Source organism: Trachinotus anak, unplaced genomic scaffold, assembly GCF_046630095.1.
Source record: "Trachinotus anak isolate AG129_WGS33_773 ecotype Australia unplaced genomic scaffold, CSIRO_AGI_Tana_v1 ptg000019l, whole genome shotgun sequence".
In the NCBI taxonomy this organism is placed as follows: Eukaryota; Metazoa; Chordata; class Actinopteri; order Carangiformes; family Carangidae; genus Trachinotus; species Trachinotus anak.
Window position 1 is genome coordinate 27,460,521 of NW_027273870.1, and position 21,693 is coordinate 27,482,213.

A 21,693-nucleotide genomic window follows, 5' to 3' on the forward strand; every position below is an offset into this window, starting at 1 on the left:
CTCTGGTGGCCACAGTCCACTGAGACTCCCAGTCAGTCAACATGGGTCAGTGGACGTTACACAACATTTTGTTTCTCCTGCTTCTCTGCAAAACCAACGGACAGTTTGACAGCATTAGAAGGTAACCTGCCTCACTTCTCCAGGTTCTGCCCACTGTTTATATCTTTGAAGTTTTGTTTACTAATGAAGCTGTGTTCTTTACAGACAACCCTGGCGTGACAGGTATGTGTGTGTGTGTGTGTGTCTGTGTGTGCGTGTCCAGAGAGCTCAAATACACAGATGCACCCTTCAGTCTCTGAAAGTTTATTTTTTCTGAATCTGACCCCAGATTTATAGGTATTGAGGAGTACTGGAATCTCGATCAGTAAGTGGTCAAAGCTGGAACCTGATGTAAAGACTTTTCAGATCAAACGTGTTATATGTAAATTATTGCTTGAACAAACATGACAAACACAAGCACTTTGTGAGATGATGCTGATTCTGAAGATTTTCATGGTGGCTGCTTTTTGTGCTGTGATCAACATTTCATAATTTCCCTTTTTCAGTGCCTTAGATTTTCAAATGTCTAGTGTTTACCGACTGAAAATATTCTTGTCCTCGTGGAACAGCTTTTAAAAACCCATAACGAACAGTTTCTTCAGTCAAATCCAGAGTATTGATTTAATTATTGATGTGGGATTAATGATTGGATACACAGTGTTTGGCAGAATGGGTATTTTATCTTTAACCCCACAGGACTATCGCTTTCTTTTCCCCTCTCCTTGTTTTAATTAACATATATTACCATACAAATTAATTATATTATAACACTACATGTTGTTGTTGATTTTATGTCTGCTTTAGTTTGCAGCAATGTGTCATCACTGACATTTGAACTGTTTTTTTGCAGTGTAAGAAATTCAAAGCCGACAGTTAGTCCTGCACCAAGGTACAGTTGCCAATTAAATGCCTTTAATTACAACTATTAATACAACAGTCAAACCAAACTGTACTATAATGAACGATGAGTTAAGCTTTATTCTAGCTTTACATCCATCAGTTATCTTTCTTTATTTGCCTTCCACAAGTGTTGCAATGTTCATGTTATCTTTAGAAACACAAACACATGTAAGTATTGCTGTTTGATTTTTAGTGGTAATAGTTCAGTAGAGCAACAGTATTTAACGAGATAATGATAAGTCCTCCCTACAAAAGTCTGACCTGACACCAAAAATAAGAATTCAAAAATAAAATGCACAAATTAATTGATTATGTTAACACAGATTTGATGTGAATTTTATGTCCTGATATACATTTTTTATTTTACATTTAATATTTTATTATTGGGGAGTTTATTGTCCATCTGTATGACCTGCTGTACTCTGACTAAATGACTCTCCAGGCTATGTAAAGAATTAATATGAATGAACGAGCACTGTCTCTATCTTTGTTCTAAAGGATTGTGCTAAAATAAAGTGCTATAATGAGAAATTACATTAATAGATCAGATGTTTTCTAGGAGATTATTAGGATGATTATTAGTATTCTTAGCAGCAGGAGCAATATTGATACTAGTACTACTTACATATGCTCCGGTAGTGATACTAAATGTAGTACTACCATAGTACCAATGGTCATGGTGAAAGCAGATTTAGTAGTAACTGCACGTCGTCCTGCAGGTTCACCGTGCTGGCTCCAGACCTGCTGAGGACCGACACAGACGTGAACCTTTACCTGGAGGTTGACGGTATGTCCAACCCCGTCCCTGTCTCCATCACCATCCAGGACTTCAATAAGGCCACCACGCTTCTCCAGGACTCCGTCACACTCAATCCGGAAAATGGCTTCCACACTCTCAAGTCCATACAGGTGACTCACCGGGGTCGTAGCTGAAGGTTCAAGGTCTAGTTCAACGAGACACAACTGAAGCTACTACCCCTGTTTGAAAAATAGTTTGACCTATTTATAACATAATTGACTTAATAGTGTAAAAAAAACAAACATTTATGAAAGGAAACATTTTTTGTTAGAGGGTATGATGTAAATTTTTCTGTGGAGGTGGATTTAAAGTGCATCTATGCTTTTGTAATATCACAACTTTCTACCTCAGAGCTATGCTGAAAAACAAAACTATTAGATAAAATGTTCCATCTGCTTCAGTCCTTAGTTTTAGTTTGGTCCTTTATGTGTGGTGAGGTGCTTATACCTCTGAATTTAGGTCGCCCTACTTCCAGCAGACAGCTGATGTTTCCACAGTTTTCACTGCTTTCTCACATGATTACCCTCAGATGTGTTTGTTGGCTCTGTGGTGCTGACAGATTTTGAGTTTTTAGCTTTAAAATGCAGCATCAAATGCAGGACCAGACTGCAGCATTCATCCACCTAACCCACTGAAAAATGCAGTCTCATTCGGCTTTTTTAAATCAATTCTGATTAGAAAATATCTTATATTTTTGTTAAAGTAATGTAGTTCAAATATGTAACCAATAATATAAAAACATAGGGTTTGAATTTAGAATGAATTTAGGAGGATCTTTTAATTAGGGATGCCATCAGGTTTACCTTGGCTAAATCTGAATTCAGCCTTCTAAATCAATGTCAAATCCTGTATTAAATTTGGGATCCACTTTTGTACAACATATTCATTTTCATGTTTATTTATTTATTTATTTATTTTTGTTTTTCATGTTAATGACAAAACCTCAGGCTCTTATAGAGCAGGGTTCTTGATGACAGGTAACTGCAGGAAGCAGTAATCCTGTTAATTAAATGCATGATAGATGTCACATGAGGTAAAAAAACAAAACAAAACAAAACAAACAAACAAAAAAAAACTGATTAAAAAAAAAGTGTTAATTAGAACAGGTAAACCAGGACTGTCACGTTTCCTGGAAAACCTGGGAATAGGTTGACCGGTTTTCCAGTCATGGGGAAAGTAAAAAGTCCTGGAAAATATTGCGATGTCCTGGAAAAGTATTTCAACACTGTCCTGCTCTCGGCCAAAGTTATGTTCAGGGTCATATTGACGAGTGCGAGCCGACATTCTGTTTGGCAGTGAACGCACCACGAAGTCACAGCACAAGTTGAAGGTTGGATGATTCGCAATTTAAGCGGCCGAAACTGTGAAAAATGTTAAATTAAATTATCTGTTAAATGTATGGAAGTCACTGTTGGCTGCTAACTGTGGTCTTATCGTGGTTTTGTTAGATTTACGGATGAACGTATTTTTTTAAACTGCTGGAAAAATCGGTTAGCATGTTTGGTCCACCTGCTAGCTTGTTTTCCCCATGACGAAAGGTTTAAGGTTTTTGATTCAACTCTGGCGGACCAAAGGTTTCAAATGTGCGTTGGTTCATTGCTCAGAGTTGGGTAATAATAAATGTGAAGCCGGGGTCAATACAATGAAAGAGAATCCAACTGTATGAGAGTCAAACACCGGCTAAATACCGGCTAAACACCGGCTAACGGCTGCTTTGACTTTGCTAGCATCTTTGTTAGCTTCACTTCAAACCCAGTTCTGCCTTTTTCAGGTAAAACAAATCATAACATGACATGAATTGTTTAGTGTGTGTGATTAACTTCGTTTTAAGACTTCTCTTCCTATAACTAGTAAAGAGGCTAATCTGTGATAATGAATAATCTGAGCTAATTCAACTTTATTAAGATGTCAAATTCAGTCTAGATTTGTCAGTAGGCTACTGTTTGTGTTATTGGTGTTAAAGCAGCAAAAAAGTGATGATGATAATAATCGTACATTTTATTTACATTTATGATCTTGCCATGAATTTGTTATAGTTTCATTATTAATTAATTAAGAGATGATTTCATAGGTAAGTGTAGCCAACTAGATCTAGAGCACTGAAAATGTCCTGGAAAAGTCCTGGTAAATTACCTCTAGAAAATAAAAAGAAAATTTGAAATAATGATAATAATAATGCTATCAGTCTTTTTTTCTTTAAATTTGTGTTTTTTGCCTATTTTTGATAAATGAATTAGACACAAATACAGGTGTAGGATGGTGGACTTAGACTTGACCCTTTTAGCACCATAATAATAGATATATTTATTAAAACGCCTGGTCTTTTTTGTCGATTTTTGTAAATAATTGTGTCAAAAAATGCCCTATGTGTAAATAATTTACACCCTTTTTCCAGGAGAAGTAGAACTTTCAAAATCTGTCAAGTATTTACCATTCTTATGTGATTCAATACCTAAAACTGTGTGTTATGAGAAGAAAAGGACAAAAACGGAATTGAACTTTCTTCTTATAAATTCTTGAAAAGTGCAGATTGAACATTTCTGAGATTGCAAAAATCGAATTCAAACTAGCTATGGTTATTTGAAATACACATGCGCCGCGGTGTCACTGGTGATCGCCGTGGTTTTAAAAGGGTTAATGGACAGTGAAAAGGCAACAAGATGAGCTGATAAGCCTAACAGCTGCCCTCATGATATCATCATAGGTGTATTACTGACATGATATCAATTATCATCAATGCCAGTATATTGTGACACCCCCAATCCTAATTATGATGCTTGCATGAGCCTGCGTAACATGATCCTGTATCTCGATGTCACTTTATCGCAGCTTTCCTCAGATCGTTTGAATCGCGAGGAGAAAAAGAACAAGTTTGTGAGTCTGACAGTGAACTTCGAGGGCTTCCACGTTGAGGAGAGGATACTGATGGTGTCCTTTCACTCTGGATACATCTTCATCCAGACGGACAAACCCATTTATAACCCTGGAGACACAGGTGAGAACTGAGGATGCTGCTTAAACTTCAACGTGGAAAAAGTGTGACATGTCTTTCTAATGTAGTGGTCACAGAAGCAGCGCTAGTTTAAGTAATATTACTAATAATGATGATTGAACTTGTGGATACAAGCCTATTTGATTGGTTTACAAGAAATAAAAACTTTAATTTGTTTTTTGTCTCTTCCTTCCATCTCCAGTTCGCTTCAGAGCCTTTGTGTCCTCTCCTTCCTTTAAGGCTTTTGAGAGCTCCATCACAATAGATATCCAGGTAAACAAATAAATAATTTTTATCATCCTTTATTTATGGGTGTTTTTTTTAGCTCATTAGTGCACGTGTGTGTTTCAGAATCCAGATGATGTGGTGGTTAAACAGCTGGCCAGGGTCAGAGCTGTTGATGGTGTCTTTTCAGATACATTTCCTCTCTCTGAACTTGTCAAGTAAGATCATCTTGTTGGATTCATCAGTTAGCTGTGCATTCACCTTCTTTTCAACCATTACCTTGCTTTTTATACACACAGTATAACATCAGTCTTCAAGATATTGCAGATTTTTGACTCACCATGGAGTGTGGAGGAAACTGTGTGTCTGTATTTCCACCCAGACTTATCCAAAAGTTACCTAGAAACTGAAATCAGTAACTCTCAGGTCACATGTGTTTATTTTAGGCCTCTATCTGCCCCAGTTTAAGTTGTGTAATATGTTATTTAACTGTATAACATGTCTTAACCCCAAACTGACTTTTAACTTTAAAACAATTGGCAGTGTGCAGAGGGCTTTTACATTGGATTTAAATGGTCTAGTAGCAGTAATAGTATGGCACTACTCCTCTTAGCATGTTCAATGGTAGGCAGGGAAATTTCAAAATTACACATAAGCACTTACAAGATTAAAAAGTCTCTGTTTCCTTTGTTTTATTCACTTTCTCTAACATGACTGAATGTCTGGCAGTGAAGGAACATGGAAGATAACTGTTAAGTTTGACCACTGGCAGCAGAACACATTCACCTCCCAGTTTGAGGTGAAGAAGTACGGTGGGTCAAATTCATTTGTTTTGCTAATAGCATCAGTAGCAGTTTTGTTGTCACGCTTGAAATGACTTTATCTAAGCTGCCAATACATTTGCTCGACTGTCAATGTCACAGTACAGTTATGCTTTATTTTCATGGCGTGTTGCGTTTCAGTCCTTCCTGCCTTCAGTGTTACCTTGACTCCCAGGAAGACTTTCCTCAACCTGGAAGACCGTGAACTGGAGGTGGAGATCTCTGCCAGGTCGGTCTTAAACATTCCCACACACTCATACACACTTACTTCTTATGTTACTGCACATATTTTACAACTATCACTCTTAACCCACATGCTGCTGATTAAACTTCAACTGTAGACAAATGATAAGGGCCCTTATTGTCCCTCATCTTGGCACATTTTGCAGATCTTTGATGGATTTTTTTTGGCTTCTGGCCCCCAGAGTCTAGATTTACTACCAACGCTAAATACTAAACATCCTGTGCTTAGTTTAATCTAAACCTTCTCCCAGCACTAACCGACTGCTGACTAAGCATTGTTGTAACTGTGTTTCAGGTACCTGTATGGTAAGCCAGTCGAGGGGACGGCATACGTTGTGTTTGGAGTGAAGATGAACAACGAGATGAGGAGATTGCCGTCAGTGAAGCAGCTGTCAAATGTAAGTCGCTGCTCCGTCCCAGAGTTCACCATCTGTTCTCACTGATTCTGGACGCCAGATTTGTGAGCTATGACAATTTTTTTTTTTTGCTGCTCTTCAAATGTTTTGGTTGTCTTTAGGATTCTCATTGGTCGGCATTCTTTTGTATTAGGCTTCTCTCCATGTTTGGTACCAAGCGAATGTTACTGAGGTGTTCTGCAGTTTCAAGATTTCCTCTTGTACGTTTGAGTTTCCATAGATGGCGCTCTTTAGTTTGGCCATTGAGCAGAATCATTGATGCAAATGTTAATAACCCAGTTATTCTGCTATTGCTTTTGCATGCTACTGAATAATAAGCTTTAGTTTACCAAAGCTTTTCAGGGTTTTATCAAGTGTTGAATATTGCATTAATGGATTTTGACCAGTAGGGGGCACAAGTGCTTCACAACAAACCGTTTCAAACAAAGGCTTCCAAACAGTTGGCTTTTTACAGATCCAGGAAACATGAGCATCCTGTTTGAGTATTGTTTCTAAAGTCTATACCTGCTCCATTTGGTTCTTGTTTAGTCTGCACCACCTCTTGGGAAAGTAATCTGGCCCTTTATTTGCTAAACGTTTGACTTTTTCATTAGCTAGTCACACTAACTTCTTATGATTTCCGTTTGGTGCTGAACAGGTTGCGTAAACTTGGTCCCTGTTGTTTTTTATGTGGGGAGTTGGTGAGAGCCATGAGACTCAATGTGCAGTTGAAGAGCCAAAACAATGAGCTAAAAGAGGCTAAAAGATCAGAAGAAGAAGCTTTTAAGTGGACTGTGGGTTAAGAGTTTTTTGTCAGAATCATAAACATTGATTTATAGTTTTTTTAAACTATTTGTAAGTTTTGCTCTCGCTAAATAGCTAACGTTAGCATTAACAGCTGTTTACTTTCCAGTCTAGAAGAAACGTTGTGAGTTCAGCAGCAAACCTCATTCATTCATTCACAAAGAGCTGTCTGCGGATGCTAATGTTAACTCTTGTCTCTATCATGTCTTTTCTGCTACTGAAGTTAGCATGCTAACCAGTTAGCACCGGCCTGTATCAGCACGTCTCGTCACTTTCTGATAGCCACTCACTGTAGCCTCCAGTCTGCCCTGAAGACGTAGCGCTGCTTCAAGGGTGTATTATTACCTCGTCTTAACAATGCAATGATGGCCGAAGCTTTGGTCAAGCGACAATCACCACCGTCAGAGAAAACTTACAAATAGCGGTTTCAACTCATTTGTAACAGTGGTAAAATGGCCTTTATTTCTGTCAAATGTTTTGTAAAATGTACTCCGTGTGTTCTTCTTTCCCTGTAGCTGGATGGAGGAGTTGTCGGGCTGAGCATTGAGGAGCTGAGGAGAGCTTACCCCGACATTAGGTCTTTGGTTGGAAACTCTGTGTATGTCAAAGCCTCTGTGCTCACCAAGTCAGGTAAACACACGAGAAAAACAACACAGATAAGCATAGTGCATGTGACTGTGCATATAGACACTGTAATAAACATTTCTTTATCGCAAGCTTGACCCTTTGACCATTTATTTCCCATCGATAAAATCAATGACAAAAACAAATAGCTTGTTTTCTGAGAATTGGTACAAATGTAGCTCAGACATGGGTGACACGGATTTACAAGAGTAAGATTATCTTTATGTTGGTGGGACACAGGAAACTATAGATCTCAGAGACTCAAACAACACTGTGATGTGTGCTGTGTAGTGTTTGTTCAGTTTGGTTTGTTTGCACAGCCTAAGAAGATGAAACTCTCTAAAATGTTGTAATCAGGCCATCAGAGGTGTAGCAACATGCCCTTTAACCCCCTGGATAAGCTCAAGTCATTAGAAGCTTTCCCCTGTGTCACAACTCAGGGAAATGTAGAACAGGTGTAGGTGAGTGTAGGGGGGAAAAAAACACAAAATTGCACCGAGTTTGAAACAGAGGAGTTATTTTAGAAGCTCGAAAGCAAAAGTCCCATTCATCGTGGTAAAAAAGCTGCGGATGAAACTTGGCTTCCTGTATAGAAATAGAAGCTGCTTTTATTTGTATAGAGCCAAATCATAATACTCATTATCTCAAGGCACTTTACAGTATAAGGTCAAGACTTTTCATTATTATACAGAGAAACACAACAGTTCCCACAAAGAGCCGTGCAGCTCTTGCAGGAGGGCAGAGAGGAGAAGCACAAACCACAGGAGAGAAAAAAAATATGCTTTTAAATCTTTAAATCTTAAAGTTTTTTTTTTTTTTATCAGGAATTGATTTTGGTATTTCTGATTGTTTGGTCTTGTTTCTGCTTACATCATCTCATGCATCACTGAACATCAGTGTATCCCAGAGAGAATAAATAAAGGTTGATGATGATGATGAGGATTATCTGACAGCTCAAGGAATTCCCAAACTTAGGTGGACATGAAACTCTCCAAATTTGCATACACAGTCACAAACAATGACACACTGCATTAAAATCTTTATTTTTACCCAACAGGATTACAAAATGGAACTGTGAAAAATCAGGAATATATATTATAGAGTATAAAAACCTTTGAGTTTGGGTTCATGAAATTATTTAGGTTATTGGTTATTATTACTTTTCTTTGACCTCGTTTTTTTTTCCTCCACAGGCAGTGACCTAGTTGAAGCCGAAAAGAGCGGGATTAAAATTGTGGAGTCTCCTTATGTCCTGTCCTTCAAAGACACACCAAAGTACTTCAAGCCAGGCATGCCTTTTGACTTAGTGGTAAGAACAGTGGCCTGAATTCAGCTGGATCCTTTGGTGCTGTGTTTTTGTGCTCTTCAACTCTATCATTGAGTAAAAAAAGACTGTAGTGAGAAAGAAACTCTCCCCCACCTGTCCAGATCCAGGTGAGCCACCACGATGGTTCCCCGGGCCGCAACGTTCCAGTCAAGGTGAATTTGCTGGACACACCAGTGGTCGTCAGCTCCGGCATCACCACAGCCGTCATCAACATGCCCAATCAGCAACGCCCACAAACCATAACTGTTAGTATGACTGCATGCTGCTTTTACTCACTGAGCTTCTTCCAACCTGCAGCTGGATAAGCGTGGATTGAAAAACAGAAGGACTAAAGTTGTTGTTTCATAGTTTTTCATCCTTTCTCTTTTACTTTAAATGCTCTGCACTTTCTATTGTTGGTAAAATTTCACCATTATTTGCATTACAGGTTGTTTTTTCTTTCTTTTAAGATCATTACGAAGTGTTTTTATTGTAACCTCATCACAGCCAGTTTTTCATGTTTCATCCCTTTGCAGAATTTTTCTTTGTTATGCAGGCTGCATTAAAAAAACTCCCCAGATATAAAGAAGACTAAGATGATTTACCACCTGAAATAAATGCATACATAAATTCTATTATGTTTCTATATGAGTTTGAACAGTGCTTTGCTGTAAAACTGAAAGAATTAGTAGATTAATTGAGTAGTTGATTGACGGAAGGTTAGTCAGGAACAATTGTGTTTGATTTATTGTTTTTCAAGCTATTTCATTTTTCAAGCAAAATTGCCCAAATTTCCTGCTTCCATTAGTTCAATTGTGAAGATTTGCAGTTTGTCTAAAACTAAAAGCTATTTGGAGATACTGTGATTGGCTTTTTCCACTGTTTTCAGAAATGTCATAAACTGGACGGGAACTAATTAGAAGATTAATTGATAATGAAATTAGTCATATGTTGCAGCCCATGTTTTCTGTACAGCATCTATTTGTGAGTTTGTTGTGGTTTAAAACAGTAAAACAACTGTTTCAATACAAAAATGCAAAGTTGGTTTTAAAAGCCTGAAAGCTGAGCTGAGACCTCAATTTGTCACTGGTAATTGGACACCCCCATCTTAGACCCCTCAGATACATAATGAACAAACTGGCTATTTTGTGATCAAAGGCATAAAAAAAAAAAATCCTCATGTTTGTATTGTTGCTTTATGGGTTTCATGTCTTTAAGTGCACACGTGACTCTTGAACAACTGCACGTCTGTCTTTGGGTTTATAAAGACAAAACTGTCACAAACTTTGATTCGATTTTTTTCCCTGTGTCTGTTTCCCAGGCTGAGACCACACAGGCTGGTCTGAGACCAGATCAGCAGGCTAAACAACAGATCACCGTTCAACCGTATGTGACCTTTAATCGCCGCATGCAAAACTACCTGTACATCTCCTTAGGGACCAACAGAGTGTCTGTAGGAGAGCGACTGTCGGTGAATCTGAACATCAATGCTGCAGACCAGACACACAGAGACTTTATCAAACACATCACCTACCTGGTGAGACAAGAACACCATGTCACATTTCCGGTGCACATAGGAATAAAAAATGTAATCCTGACTTTTCCCCAAAACTCTCTGGATGCTCTCAGGTTCTCAGTAAGGGCCAGATCATCATTGCTAAGCGTTTGGATGTGACTGGTCACTGGGTCTCCAGCATTTGGCTGACCATCACCCCGGAGATGATGCCGTCGTTCCGTTTTGTGGCTTATTACAGCATCCCCTGGGTCGGGCGTGAAGAGGTGGTGTCCGACTCCGTCTGGGTGGATGTGGCAGATTCCTGTGTGGGAGGGGTGAGTGCTCAGCATCAGAGGTTATTTGCAGAGTTTGCAATAATAATCATAATCATAATCATATAATATTAGATAATGCTAATGGAAACATTGTACATGTTATTTAAATTTATGAATTGTCAGATTGTTTCATTGCTCTGTTCTTCCTTCCGTGTTTGTCTCTTCAGTCTTGTGTTTATTATTGTGTTGATGCATTTGAATTCTCTCTGTCTTGTAGCTGAAAGTCGGGCCAGTGGGTGAACACCAAGACTACACACCTGGGGAGACCTTTCAATTTAAGGTCAGAGGTGACCCGGGTGCAAAGGTCAGCCTGGTAACTGTGGACAATGCCATCTACCTGCTCAAGAAGGACAGACTCACACAGAGTAAGGTGTGTGTCCAGTGCTTTATGTTTTGCTTGCACAATGACATATAGATAGTTGACAGTAGAAACTGGTTCAATTTACCCTGGAAGCAAACAAGTTAATTCATTATAGTTCTTCATAGTTTTCACACAGGTTGCAAATACCTGCAATAACCATGAGTTATTGAAAATTCTATGGTTTCACAAGTCAATAGGTTGTTTGTTATTCTGTGCCAATAACCACCAGTTTTTATAAGGTGCTGCACTGAAACTCAAGCACAAAACTATAAAAAAAAAAATAAATCTCATGTCAGAGAAGGAGACAAGAAAGCCTCTGGAAAGAAAACCTTAAAACAAAAGCCTGTTTAGGACTCAGGAGATGATGTTTAATGTGTTTGTTTGTTTTTTGTCTGAATTGATGAGATGCTTATAAAACAAAATAAAATTTCAATATCAAATAAATAAATAAATAAAACCTTGTCCTCCTTTTCTTAGATGTGGGACATGGTGGAGCAGGGAGACATTGGCTGCACCCGTGGGGGAGGTAGAGACGCCACAGCGGTGTTCAAAGATGCAGGACTGCTCTTCGCCTCTAGTGCTGGGTTCAAAACACAAACCAGACAAGGTACCTACCCCCTTGTGTTGAGGAGAATTTCAGCCACTAAAGGCTCATATACATCTAAATATATCAGTTTATGTGTGATACTGTACATTGCAGTGTTGTGTATTAAGTTGGTGCTAAATCATCACTTGTCCTTCGGTGGTGGCTGACGTTTCTTGCACTGAGCTGACACTTTTATTCTCAGGGACTTGCAGTGAGACTCACAACAGATTCACATTACAAACAGCCAATAATGAGGAGTGGTGGACCCAATGCCACTGTGGCAAACAATAACTCATATTAAACAGTAGCTCAAACTAGTAGACGTTTGTTCCTAACCTGTCATCCTCTCTCTCGTAACTGTCCTGTCTCTCTCTCGCTGCAACTATCAGAATAAATGCAAAAAACGCACCAAAATAACAAAAAAAAAAAAAAAAAAAAATAATAATAATAATAACTTGCAGGTGATTGTAATTATCCTGTGCCTGTATTCAGTATCTTGACATTTGCATATAAAAATACATATATTTACAAGGATCCTCTCCTCTCCTCTACTCTCCTCTCCAGTGCTGCAGTGTCCAGGCAGTGCCAGACGGAGGCGCTCTGCAGAACTCTTGCAGCGTAAAGCCCGGCTGCGTGAGTGTCCCCTTCATCATAAAGTCTGTGGGATGAATGTGTCAGTCTGGACATTAGCTTCAGTGTCTGATAATCTGTTGTGTTACTATAACTTGCCATGTTAATCGTGTGAATTATTTCCTTCTGTTTTAAGCTACAATCCACTTTGTTTAGCTGCATAATGAGGTTATACAGGCTGTTGTGACCTGTTTCTGTTGATTCAGCACCAATGCTGCTGCCTGCTTAGAGCATGTTAATTGGCACCCTAATTATTAAGGTTAACATCTTAGCAAACAGTAGCCTAGTTACACATCTAGCAGACAGGCAGCAACAGTAGCAGTCATTTGGAGTCATGCTTTAGGCCCCACTGATCAATGCAAGTTCTATCTGATCAGTGTTAGTTTGGTTTCCACCAACTGCTTTAGCTTCTAGTTTCTTTTTCACCAGTCACTGACTTTGTGTGTCTGTTTTGTGCTAGGAAGGTAGGGTACAGTCGTCTTTGATTTAGTGAGAAGCTGGTTAATGGAGAGAAACAACCACAAGGCGGTGACTCTAGTTTTATTATCATTATCAATTAATTTGAATTCTAGTACATGATTTACTGCATGATACAGTCTCCACACTCTTGGTGACAACGTTTCCATCATCCAAGTTACAGAAATTAAGGTCACAATCTCCCCGTCCTTTTGGAGCGTATTTTTTAATTTTATTTAATTGGAAAGTGACATCACTTGATTTTATCCTAATTTAAATGAACTAATAAATTATTGATTCCTTCATTACTGATACTGATCACTTCCTCCAGAGAGTCACTACAAGGAGAAGCTGCAGCATCGCTGCTGTAAGGACGGCCTCCGGGAGATCCCCATGCCGTACTCCTGTACGCGCCGCTCCCTCTACATCACTGAGGGCTGGGAGTGCATCCGGGCTTTCCGCTACTGCTGCGCCACTTACAGGGACCAGGTGTTTGAAACTGCAATGCCGACAACACCACCACCCACGACCACAGCTGCCCCCACCACCAGCTCTCCACCCCGCCCCACTTTTCCCTTCATTCGTAATGGTTGGGTGGCTGTCAGTGCGCGAGAGATGAGACCTGGTGGTCGTACTGCAGGTAAGTACTGTACCTGAACCTTATCAGTGAAAGATATATCTTAAAACATTTTGACAAGTTACTTTGAAATTTAATGGTATAATATTCACCATGTTGGTTTAGTGTGTTAGCTATAGTAACATTTTCTAATCACTACCAACTACAAAGTACAGGTGAGGATGATGGGAATATCATTAATGCTGCAGCTTTTACTTATTTATTTACCTATTTGCAAATGTTTAATGAGGAAGGAGATGCACTCATCACAATTGTTAGATATTCTGTTAGATGTTCTCCGGTGAGAAACACTAAATGTAAACATAACTTTTGTTTCATCGCTCCTCTCAGCATCACTCCACAGGGCGCCTTTAATTCTGCAGGTGCTTTACATCTTAACAGCATCCACATTGATATTAGATATTAGAGATGCATATTAAACAAGGTTACCATAGTTTTGTATTTTTCTTTATTTTTTAATTTTACGTCATTTTGACTTTTTGTTTTCAAGATGAGTTTAGTTTTGATTCATTTTTAGAGCAGGTATCTAGTTTAGTTTTTAATTCTTGAAGATGCTTAGTTTAGTTTATATTGGTTTTAGTTTTTTTTTATTCGTCAGCAGTGAGATACTAAAAGTCAGAAAAAGATTTCTGTAATAAAAACTCAACAAAACATCAAACCACTTAAAAAATGTTTTCACTGAGGACAGATGAACAACCATCCACAAAAGACAACTGTAAAGCATGTGTTAGTCATTGGACTGCACACAACAACAACAACAACATAAAATGTAAATCTGGGCTCAAACATGTAAACACTGGACACAAGAAGCACCCTGAAGTGTAAAATGTGTGTAATTGTGTTTCTGAGATGAGACGCAGATCGAGTCAATCTGAGAAAAAAAATATCAAAAAACTCAAAAACCCAAAAACTTTGATTCATTTAAATGAACCAACTCAACATGGACTCATCAGTGAGCTGGACTGACGGGCAGCAGCTGCAGCTCTGTGGCTCATCACTGCAGTTCACTAACAGTAAAACACCTGACATCATTAGTACAGTGAATGCTTTCAAGTGTGCATGTAGTGGCCATACACTGAGAGCCAATCAGATAGATAGATTAGATAGATGGAGATACTGCTCCATCTGACACAGCTAAAAAAAAAATCATATCCACCCAAAATACTATGGGCTTTATACTACAGGTTTATGTATGAAATAAACTGATAAAGATGAAAACCTCATACATTTTCTCTATAATTTTTGTTATATATTATTTTGGTTAATTTTCACATCTAGTTCTTGTTATTTTGTTAGTTTAATTTTATGGTGTTAACCTTGGCAAAGACCTGTTAATCATATATGAATGTGTTCACAGGGAGGGCATATAGCCGTAGTATGATGCCTGGACTACCTGGACTACCTGGACTGCCTGGACTGCCTGGACTGCCTGGACCACCTGGACCACCTGAACCTGAACGGCACATAATGTATTCAATGGCGAACAAAAGGCCGGTGGAAGAACCGTTGTTATCAGCGGTGAGGGAGGTGGTGGAGGAGGAGGAGGAGGAGGAGGAGGTGGAAGAGTGGGAGTACATGGATGAGAGTGACGTGTATCTGCGTTCCAAATTCTATGAGTCGTGGCTGTGGACAGATGTGAAACTGCCCAGCGAGGCAGGCATAGACGGGTGAGTGAAATATTAGAGGAAAGGCTTAATCAGAGGCAGAAGAGTCTCATTGGTTTAATAAAGCCTGTTCTGGTGGAACAGCATCACTCTTTAGATTTGATTTATATTTTATAAGGTTGTTCCAAGAGCAAATGTGGTGGGAATCAGCATTAAAAAAGCTAAAATAAGGTGCAAACAGTCAAGTAAAATTACAAAAAAACCCCCAAAAAACAAATGCAGCTTGACATAATAATTCATCTTGGATTAGAAAAAGATTGAATTATCCTAAAATAAGATATCAGGACTTTGATCATTGATGTTAACTTGACTGCTATGTTGTCTGAAAGTATGTAACTCCGTTAGAGTCCACGATTCATCTCCACAGGGACAAGTAGATAGTGAACAAGTTCAAAATGTTAGCTCATGTTTTTTAGCGACTCACAGTTTCCTCTTTACGATTCCGTTTGAATCAATTAATAACTGGAAGTTTGCTTAAAGGCTTAAACTTAATAATTCAGTGTGCTGTTTTCAAAAAAATTGTACCATTTACTATTTTTGAAAAAGGAACAATGCAGCTAGAAAGACAAGTCTCACAACATGAATAACATGCATGTCATGGTCTCTATTATTGTATAACATAAGGCACATCAACCCACATCAACAAAACTGATTTGTGTTACTCTGTTCTGTACATACACACTTGTGTGTGTGCACACATATAGACTCATGTTCTGCGTTAGTGTAGATGCCTGTATGTGTGTCATGTCCTTGTTTACATTGTGGAACCCAAGCACCGCAGCCACTGTCATAGTTTACCACCAAGTTAATGTTTCACGATTTGTGTGCTGAAACAATAGAAAATGAAGCCGCAGTTTCTAAAAAAATGAATAAAATCAAGTTTAGAGTTATCTTTTTAAAAATGTAGGTGCTGTTTGTGTTTTTGTTTTATATCATATTGTAAATTGATTTTTAGGCAGCTGTGCTACACAGACTTTTGTGTCGCATTTATTGAACAGGTGCTGTGGTTTTGCTCTTTGATCTCCTTGCTGGTGATAACACAGACGTTGATTTGATCAACAGGTTTGCGTCAAAGAACATGGCCAACACCTTACCTGACAGCATCACAGAGTGGGGAATTCTGGCCATTAGTGGATCGCCCAATACGGGTAGGAGGAGGAGGGTGGTGAGGTGGGAATCAAAGTGCCTAATCACACTGTGGCTCTCAGTTTTTGGAACCTGAGACAATCCAACTCGTGACAATGAGTGCGTCACCAAAATGTTGTCACATTATCATCATGTACATCTAACTTCATGAAAACTGGAACCAGAGTAAAAATACATTTGAGTTTGAGATGTTACCTTTCCAATTACCAATTATATACTTGCCATTATATTACTTAATATTGTTTACTTTCCTATAATCTCTATAGGAGATGACCAAACTCTCACTAGCCTCATAATCACATCACTTAAAGTTTAAAGAAAACCTAATTCCTAAAGCTCAAAAACACTCAAAAAGCCAAACTGTTTTCACTTTGCAATAATGTCCAAAATCTGAAGGTTCAAATCTAAATTCAAAGGTTAATAGAAGTACTAGAAACACTTTTGCACGTGTACAAATAAGCCCCTGGCTGATTTGCTTTCTATTTGTCTGTAGGTTTCTGTGTGGCTGAGCCGTACAACATCAGAGCGTGGAAGCGTTTCTTTGTGGACCTGAGGCTGCCGTATTCAGTGGCGAGGAACGAACAGGTTGAGATTAAAGCTGTGATCCATAACTACGGCACCAGTGAATTGCACGTAAGAGAATCACCTCAAAACTACATGGCACATGCACCTTAGTCAGAGACATTCAGTAAATACAGATTAAATTTTCCACTAGAGAAGAGATACTGTGTTTACTATGATCACCAACTTAGTTTAGCCTGTTAGCTTTAACATTTACTAATTAGCTCTAAACACATAGTGCAGCTGAGGCCAACGTGAATTAGATTTGGATAAGTTGAAATTTTGACCAAATGATGGTGCTAACTGAAGAGTTAAAGGTTCACCAAACGTATTTCAGTTCATCCCCAGGGGAACATTAGGATTTGTCCTTTAAACATCAGTATAAGCAAAAAAAAAAAAAAATGTCAGTCTGTTGATGGGGTTAGAGGAAGAGTTACTAATGAAGTCACAGTTTCCAAAAATGTCTGTTAGCCATGCTTCGAGCAGGGTCAAACAGTAAGAGACCAGCTTTAATCTTTTCTAATCCACTCTATTAATCAAATAATTCACTCAATTACATCTTATTTTCCAGAAGCCATTTGTAAGTTTTGCTATTGCATAGCCAACATTAGCTTTAACGGCTGTTTACTTATCAGTCTAGAAGAAATGTTGCAAGTTCAGCATCAATTTTTATTACTTTAATTGCCAAGAGCTGTTTCCAGCAGTGGAAAGCAACCATTCTGCTTCTATTTCTGTCACTTATTTAGCATGCTAACCAGCTAGTTCCAGCCCGGTCAGACTGAGTCACTGTAGCGTCCAGTCTGCCCTGAAGATGTAGCGCTGTTCAGAGGGCGTATTTTAACCTCTTGTTTTGTAAATGCCAGAATGGCTCAAACTCTAACCATGACTGGTAAGTAAACAGCTGTTAATGCTAACGTTGGCAATAGCAAAACTTACAAACAGCTCCTTTAATGCAATAAAATGATAAGAATCAAAAAACATTGTTGATTATGTTGTGACTGATTTTGGCTCAGGTGAGGGTGGTGCTGATGAAGACAGAAGGCATGTGCAGCATCGCCTTTAAAGACAGACACACACAGGAAGTGACGCTGCCGGCCGGCTCTTCTATTGTGGTGCCTTACACCATCGTACCACTGGTGGTGGGGAAACTTCCTCTGGAGGTGATGGTACTCGCCGGAGGCGAGAAGGGAGGAGACCGCATTCAGAAACTTCTGCGGGTGGTGGTGAGTGAGAGTCATTGATGAGAATGTTATCGCAGTCCAATCAGGGACAGTTTTCTTTGTTCATCTAAAATCAGTTTGCTGCAAAGTTGACAGTCCTCAATCTAAAAAGCACTGTCTTCCTTTGATGTCACATTTATTTTATTTTTGTTGTACTTCTGTGCTCCCAAAATTTCTTTATAGACAATATTTAAAACTTATGGAGATATACATAAGTGCAATTAAATGTTAAAAACAGATGAACGGAAAAAATTAGACTTAAACTCTTTTCTGAACTCAAACAGCTGGAGGGAGTGCAAAAGACTGAAGTATGGAGCACGGTGTTGAATCCGTCTGCTGAAGGAGGTAAGACGATTGTAGTGATGCATGATTTCCTATTGTCTCCTGTCAACTGAATGTTAATGTGCTGCATTCTTTGGATTTCATGTGGAAGTCCTATCCACTCTACTGAGTATGAGTTGAGTTGGTGTGTTTCCAAAAATGTGATTTTTGCTGTGTGGTGCAGATGAAGCAAGTGTTCAGTCGAACCTCAGACAAAGGATGCTGAAGATGAGGGTAGCTCCTGTCAGTATGGGTCACATTTATTATATCAGAGTTTTTCCAGATTGGTTTACAGTTCAATAAGCTCACAGACACAGCAGCTTTTAAACGAACTGGAGACAGCACATTAGTGATCACCATTTTTTCTGAACTCAGGTCTTTTAAAGCTCAGGTTCATCTGCTGTCAGGTTTGTACAAGTTTGGATATACAGATATTTTTTTCACAAATTGGTCCTCTCCAGGTTTGGTTTGGTTATCATGAAGTTTTACTTAGTGGCTCTGTGTCCGTCCTCTACAGGTACACAGACAGTTCGTGTTCGCAAGTTCGAACTGGAGTCAGTTGTGCCAAACTCTGTTCCTGAGACATTCGTCAATGTCAGAGGTCAGTCACAAGCAGAGCAAACGGTGATGAGGAACAAAAACAAACGTCAGAGATTGGACTGACTCTTGATTCCACCTCTCCTCTCCAGGCAACGTGTTGGCAGACAGCATTGATAACTCCATCAGCGAGGACTCTCTGGCGTCTCTCATCCGGATGCCCGGTGGCTGCGTGGAGCAGAACTTGGCCAGAATCACTCTGCCGCTCATCGCCACCCTCTACCTGGAGCGAACCAACGACTGGGAGAGTGTGGGGGTGCAGCGCAAGGCTGAAGCTATCCGATACATCAGGAGAGGTGAGAGAGAAGGAACATATCAAGAACATATGCATAAGGCAGATAGATGTGTACAACAAAATAAAAGAAGAAATTTGATGATCTGAATGAATTCAAATAAAGATCAATTTGATAGACTGCTCTAGTTGGATGGATGGATGGATGGATGACTGACTAGTTGGTTGGATGGGTGGATGGATGAGTAATGGATAATTGTATACTTGGATGGATGAACATCTAGTTGGTTGGATCAGTGGATGGATGGTTGGTTGGATGGATGATGGATGGATGGATGGATAGATGTCTTGTTGGTTGGATGATGGATGGATGGATGGGTTGATAATGGATGGATGGATAAACAAGTGACTAAATGGCTTTCAATACATGAATGATACACGGATGGATGGATGGATGGGTAAATGGCTAGTCGGACACATAGTTGGATGACCACTTAGTTAGGTAAATGATGGATGTATTGATGATTGATTGAGCTTTGTTATCAATATAAGTTAAAATGTCTCACACCTTCTCATCTGTTCTGTGTTTTCAGGCTATGAGAATCAGCTGCAGTACAGAAAGCCCGACGGCTCTTACCCCCCCTACAAGCGGGAAGGTGCAAGTACATGGTACTGTCAAAAAATAACACTACAAACAAAATTACATTTTAAGTTACACGTTGTTGTAAATAGTCAGAAAAGATTCAGTTTTTAAAACCTGTCGTCAGAGTCTTTCTTCTTTCCAAGACTAAGGAAACTTTCATGGGTCAGTTTTTCTGTCAGCTGGTATGTGTTAATTTAGTTTTAACTTTAGTAAACCTGTAAGAACAGACAGACATGAGGTTTTAAGATACCTGATTTAAAATAAAAAAATGAGCCAGTCTAAAATTGGAGTGTGAGAATTTAATTCAGCTTTGTACACCAAAACATTTCTATTGTGGCAGATTTTTTAAAAGGTTTCCTGAAGAAAGGCACATTCAGAGGTGATATCTGTTGTCAGAACGCAAACATGTCCGTGTTTTTCTGAATGTCAGGATCACAGCATACGTGGTGAAGGTGTTCTCCATGGCTCACTCCGTCGTCGGCATCGACCAGCAGCAAGTGTGTGACCCTCTGCTCTACCTGGTGAAGAACAAACACCGGCCTATCCCAGGAAAATTCATAGAAGAAAACCCAGTTTACAGCACTACCATGACTGTGAGACACACACACACACACACACACACACACACACACACACACACACACACAAACATAGCATATCATTCTGCTGATACCCAAAGTTTTCCACATTTTTCTTCCCTCTCAACTCAAATCTCTTGCTCCTCTTTAAATGAACGAATATCAAAATAATATCAATATCTTCCCATCTCAAATAAACATATGTCGGTTCTGTATAAACTGATTTCTCACTCTGCATTTATTGTATCCAGATACTCATTGTTAAAGGACAAGTTTTCCATAGGTCTCTGGTTAAAAAAAACAACGAATCAAAGAGTGAAGGCTTCTTTCTGTCCCCAGCATCAGCAGTAGATCACACAGGAGGCCAGTGTGTGGTGCAACCACAGGGCCTGTGTTTTGAGTCCATTCTTGGAAAACAACACTGATATGCAGAAACTGGAATAAAATTGGAATAATATGGACGAGGTGCTGTGTATCCAAAGGTGTCTTCAAGATTTTAATAAAGCCTCTTTTTCCTTCGTGTGTCTCTAGGGTGGTATGAGGGGCGACGACCCGGAAACAACCCTGACGGCCTTCGTCCTCATTGCGCTCGCTGAGGCCAAGCAGGCAGGGATCCGCTGCACTCATCCAGATGTGAATGTGGAGGTAATTTATACAAAGAAAAACAGCTGCAGAGCTGAATGTGTCAATCAGTCACATTTAATCTGTTTTATACCTTATTGTTATTACAGTTGGTTGTATAATCAGTAACTTTATTCAAACTACATTTCTCTCTCTGTCATTACAGTTCGTTATTCGAAGGACAGCTGAATACCTGAAGAAAGCGCTGATGAGACATGGGAGGAGACCGTACACGGTGGCCATCGCCTCGTATGCACTGGCCCTGCTGGGGAGTTCTCAACCTTACAACCCGACACAGTCATTACTCAGAGCAGCAGCTCCAGGTTTCCTGTGCCCCCTCGCTTCAAATGTTCATTTCCTGAGACATCAACTTACTTCTCGTCTCGAATGGCATCAATCTGTTAATAATTATTTTTAATTAACATTTTGTTTTTGGGATATTTTTTTTTCTTTTTAAGTCAA

At 39.2% G+C, this 21,693-nt stretch overlaps 1 protein-coding gene across 3 annotated transcripts in view; it reads left to right on the forward strand.

Annotated features, from left to right (window-relative positions):
• Positions 1 to 21,693, forward strand: part of LOC139636752 (venom factor-like) — a 27,960-nt gene continuing 6,267 nt past the window's right edge. Inside the window, exons 1-31 of one of the 3 annotated variants that reach the window (XM_071505045.1) lie at positions 1 to 121; positions 205 to 222; positions 329 to 364; positions 890 to 928; positions 1,659 to 1,848; positions 4,568 to 4,733; positions 4,933 to 5,003; positions 5,082 to 5,173; positions 5,685 to 5,767; positions 5,918 to 6,005; positions 6,315 to 6,417; positions 7,734 to 7,848; positions 9,036 to 9,151; positions 9,271 to 9,414; positions 10,470 to 10,685; positions 10,778 to 10,978; positions 11,196 to 11,348; positions 11,817 to 11,946; positions 12,490 to 12,558; positions 13,343 to 13,651; positions 15,006 to 15,315; positions 16,375 to 16,460; positions 16,952 to 17,091; positions 18,033 to 18,242; positions 18,524 to 18,584; positions 19,078 to 19,161; positions 19,250 to 19,453; positions 19,983 to 20,058; positions 20,463 to 20,625; positions 21,142 to 21,255; positions 21,398 to 21,554. In XM_071505045.1, coding sequence (XP_071361146.1) covers positions 42 to 121; positions 205 to 222; positions 329 to 364; positions 890 to 928; positions 1,659 to 1,848; positions 4,568 to 4,733; positions 4,933 to 5,003; positions 5,082 to 5,173; positions 5,685 to 5,767; positions 5,918 to 6,005; positions 6,315 to 6,417; positions 7,734 to 7,848; positions 9,036 to 9,151; positions 9,271 to 9,414; positions 10,470 to 10,685; positions 10,778 to 10,978; positions 11,196 to 11,348; positions 11,817 to 11,946; positions 12,490 to 12,558; positions 13,343 to 13,651; positions 15,006 to 15,315; positions 16,375 to 16,460; positions 16,952 to 17,091; positions 18,033 to 18,242; positions 18,524 to 18,584; positions 19,078 to 19,161; positions 19,250 to 19,453; positions 19,983 to 20,058; positions 20,463 to 20,625; positions 21,142 to 21,255; positions 21,398 to 21,554 — 4,024 coding nt within the window. In that variant the 5' untranslated portion in view covers positions 1 to 41. Of the gene's footprint in view, positions 122 to 204; positions 223 to 328; positions 365 to 889; positions 929 to 1,658; positions 1,849 to 3,034; positions 3,069 to 4,567; positions 4,734 to 4,932; positions 5,004 to 5,081; positions 5,174 to 5,684; positions 5,768 to 5,917; positions 6,006 to 6,314; positions 6,418 to 7,733; positions 7,849 to 9,035; positions 9,152 to 9,270; positions 9,415 to 10,469; positions 10,686 to 10,777; positions 10,979 to 11,195; positions 11,349 to 11,816; positions 11,947 to 12,489; positions 12,559 to 13,342; positions 13,652 to 15,005; positions 15,316 to 16,374; positions 16,461 to 16,951; positions 17,092 to 18,032; positions 18,243 to 18,523; positions 18,585 to 19,077; positions 19,162 to 19,249; positions 19,454 to 19,982; positions 20,059 to 20,462; positions 20,626 to 21,141; positions 21,256 to 21,397; positions 21,555 to 21,693 lie in introns of those variants that run through there. The other 2 variants (XM_071505046.1, XM_071505048.1) reach the window with 2 other exon arrangements.